Raw genomic sequence first — 3833 nt, forward strand, 5'->3', positions numbered from 1 at the left:
CTCGAGCTTGGTTTGTATTGAAATTACTGAGCTTTTAACTCGTTAAAAGCTCGAGCACGGCTCGTTAAAAGCTCGTTTAGAATGTTAATCAAGCCAGGCTCGAGCTCGGCTCGTTAAAAGCTCGTTTAGCATGTTAATCAAGCCAGACTCGAGTTTGATTAATTAATAGCTCGTTTAACATGTTTAACAAGCCTGACTAGAGCTCGTCTCGTTTTCGAGCTCGATAAGCATAGAATTAAGCTCGAGTTTGAGTTTGAATCGAGCTTATTAAAAATTAAATATATCTATAAACTAATTTTAAATCAGACATAAAAATGTAAATTCATTCATAAATAACCAAAACGGCACAATTAAGAGCTAAAAAAAAACATAAATAAGTATATTATTGAACATTCCAAAATCATGTTTGCGAGCCACCTAAACGAGCCGAGCTCGAGCTCGAACTCGCGAGCCTATTATCAAACATGTTTGCGAGCTCACGAGCCGAATATCCTTAAGCTTGAGCTTGGTTTGATAAATTTTAGAGCTCAAAATCGAGCTTGGGCTTGGTTTGATATGATTAACAAACAAACTCAAACGAGTTTTTTATCGAGCTGAGCTTCGAATAGCTCGCAAACTGTTTGGTTTATTTACATCCATGCTGTTCACGTACTATTTATTTTATAAAACAATCATCAAAAACTAAATTGGGCATTTCGTAAATTAAGTGAAACAAAGGGTCTTTTGCTTCGGAGACTTCTACATAATAAAATCTTATATCAATGGCCGACTCTGTTTCGACAAACTAGAAGCGAACGTTGATTCCATTAATCATCAAATTTACTGTGTTTTTTTTCTTCGCGAATCCAAACACTGACTTCCCCGATTCGTGATTTTTTTCGGTCAGGTAAAAAACTGTAGCAGATAATAATTGATTATGTTCTTGTTTTTTTGAATTTTCGTTTATTTTCTGCGGATCTTTGTTCATCTTTTGTAGGGGTTTAATTTGTTTCCTTTTTTGCAACAGTGGAGGGAGGCGGTGTTGATGGAAACCGTGGCGGCTTTTCAGTCTTCTTTAGCTAATGTTTCCCATTTGCCTCCTGACTGGGTTGCTCGATCTGGGTATACTAGCACGGGTTTTATGCGGGTTGCGTTCAGAGCTCCATTCTCCAACGCTTCGATCCAGGTATTTTTTTGGTCTTGTTGGTTCTATCGGTATTACTTCTGAATCCAATTTTTTAGGCCTTTTCCTAAGAAAATATCTCGAGAAATCTATGGTGAGTTGATAGAGTTTTGTATTCTTACTAAAAGATTGAGTCTTGGAATTACTTTGTGTTCTTAATCTGGTTTTTGTATTGTTTAGTTAGCCATAATTGATTGCTTGGATTGTTAAATACGTGTTTTTGTTAGAACTTTGCATCTTTTTATTTATTATTATCGAGAGCATAGATTATATCTTGAAACTAATGTTAAAAATTATCATGTTTTGTTACTTTTGGAAAACCAGTGACAGACAACGATGTTTAGGATTCCTTGATTGCTCGTGATGGGGCATGCTTAGAATGAGTTCAGATTTTTATTTTATTTTATTGTCTATAAATCGAAGTTTGACTTTGACCTGTGGCATGTCATAATTTTACTTGGGCAACTCTCTTTTCTGAGCCTAAAAGGCTCGGGTAACTTGGTTTGTCATTGATGTTTCTAAAATCATTTGTTGGAAAGTTTTTATGATAGATGTTATGCCGTGATATGAATATGGTGGTTACAATTAAATTGACATTGGCAATAATGTTTCGGAGACGTAAAAGGGAACGAAAATTTGTCGTGGATGAAAGAAATGAAAATGAGTGTAATGTTTGGTTTTATTTTCATGGACGAAGAAGACATACCCTCTGGCTTTATGTATATATACATACAATCTGAAATATTTTCAAGCTTTAGCCACACCTCTACTGTTGGTTTTTTCTTATTTTTTTCCATTATTATATAATTTAAGTCATATTTGCTTTGTGTGTTGCAGCAAGGGAAGTCGATTTCTATTTCGAACTTTGGCATCAGAAAATTGGTTTTTAGCAGGAAGCGCAGTGCAGTCAGGGCATCTATGAAATCAAATTCTGATAGCGCTGCGTCTCCTATCGCTCCACTTCAACTTGAGTCACCAATTGGTCAATTTCTTTCACAGATTTTAATAAGTCATCCGCACCTTGTCCCTGCTGCAGTCGAACAACAGCTTGAACAGCTTCAGTCTGACCGTGATGCCGAGAAAGGGAAGGAAGGGTCATCTGCATCTGGTACAGAACTAGTTTTGCACAGGTTAGTATTTGTGCTTATGCAGTAATTAAACTACTTTAACTTGTAATTTTATGTCTGCTTCTATTGAAAGCTTATGATGGGTCGAAAATTTTAAATGATTCTAATTTCAGGAGAATTGCGGAGGTCAAATCCAATGAAAGGAAAAAGGCCTTGGAAGAGATATTGTATGCGTTGATGGTACAGAAATTTATGGATGCTAATGTGCATTTGGTTCCTGCTATAGCACCATCACCACCAAACCCTTTGACCAGCCAAGAGGAGAAGTTTGAGCATCTCCACTCCCCTGAAGCTTATGAGATGATTCAATATCATTTGGCTCTGATTCTTGGAAATCGACCTGGTGATTCCAACTCAATGGCTCAAATAAGCAAACTAAGAGTTGGGCAGGTTTATGCTGCATCGGTTATGTATGGATATTTTCTAAAAAGAATAGACCAGAGATTTCAGCTGGAGAAAACAATTAAAATCCTACCACAGGGTATCGATGATGGAGGGACCAATATCCAACATGTCATAGATGACGAGACGAGACCTGGTACTGAAAGCAGTGAAAAGGCTTTCGGAAATGCTCAATCCCACCCGGAAGTTTCATCATGGACTGGTGGTATTGGCGCTGGAAACTTCAATGGAGCAAAGCCATCAAGATTAAGAGCTTATGTCATGTCGTTTGATGGGGATACACTTCAGAGATATGCAACCATTAGATCTAAAGAAGCTATTAGCATAATAGAGAAACACACCGAAGCATTGTTTGGTAGACCTGAGATAGTTATCACTCCTGAAGGAACCATTGATTCTTCCAAAGATGAACAGATCAAGATTAGCTTCGGTGGTCTGAAAAGACTCGTTCTGGAGGCTGTGACCTTCGGTTCCTTCATGTGGGACGTTGAGAGCTACGTCGATATGAGGTACCATTTTGTTGCAAACTAGGCATGTGTTCTCTTTGCTTGGGAATATGAGCATTCCAACGGAAACGTCATTGACGAATAAAATCCGTGATTGGGTGCTCTTTCTCCAAGTGATCTGTATATAGTGAGTGACACGGGTGTTTTGATTTCTATATAATGTTAGTGTTGATGTCATGTTAGACTCACTTGAACTATCTATATAACTGAATGGCAATTAATGTATCACGTTTCCTCTCAATAATTTACGCCACGCTGCGCGTCCATCTCGTTTGTAGGAAAACTAGCAGTTCCTGCTCATCTTGTGTAATCTAGCTTGCTCAAGCTTAAGTACAGTTAATACTCCATGATCGAACGGTGTTTTTGATCAAATTGTGGTCAATAAGATGTTATTCTTAGGACATTGTTCCTACAGTTATCAAATATATACGAGGCTCGTATTTTTTCAGTGGACGTAAAATATAGATCTTGTATGTAAAGAAAAATGTTCACTTTTATATACACCTTTAAATAGTGTCTTACTTTTATCTCTGAGACGTGTCAACTCTATCGATATTCACAATTGATGGGTACAAGGCTCAATATAATTATTTAATCCAACTCGATTAGTTATTTGTTGGATTAATAAGAATAAGC

The 3833-nt window shown here is 37.2% G+C and overlaps 1 protein-coding gene across 1 annotated transcript; it reads left to right on the forward strand.

Annotated features, from left to right (window-relative positions):
• The first annotated feature begins 736 nt into the window (after positions 1 to 736).
• LOC140822882 (UV-B-induced protein At3g17800, chloroplastic-like) lies at positions 737 to 3422 on the forward strand. The gene is made up of 4 exons (XM_073183829.1): positions 737 to 886; positions 1007 to 1165; positions 2000 to 2292; positions 2403 to 3422. Exons 2-4 carry the CDS (start codon positions 1025 to 1027, stop codon positions 3220 to 3222), a joined length of 1254 nt encoding a protein of 417 aa, XP_073039930.1. The 5' UTR covers positions 737 to 886; positions 1007 to 1024; the 3' UTR covers positions 3223 to 3422.
• Positions 3423 to 3833: the final 411 nt, after the last annotated feature.

Source organism: Primulina eburnea, chromosome 2 (assembly GCF_022965805.1).
Source record: "Primulina eburnea isolate SZY01 chromosome 2, ASM2296580v1, whole genome shotgun sequence".
NCBI classification, from domain to species: Eukaryota; Viridiplantae; Streptophyta; class Magnoliopsida; order Lamiales; family Gesneriaceae; genus Primulina; species Primulina eburnea.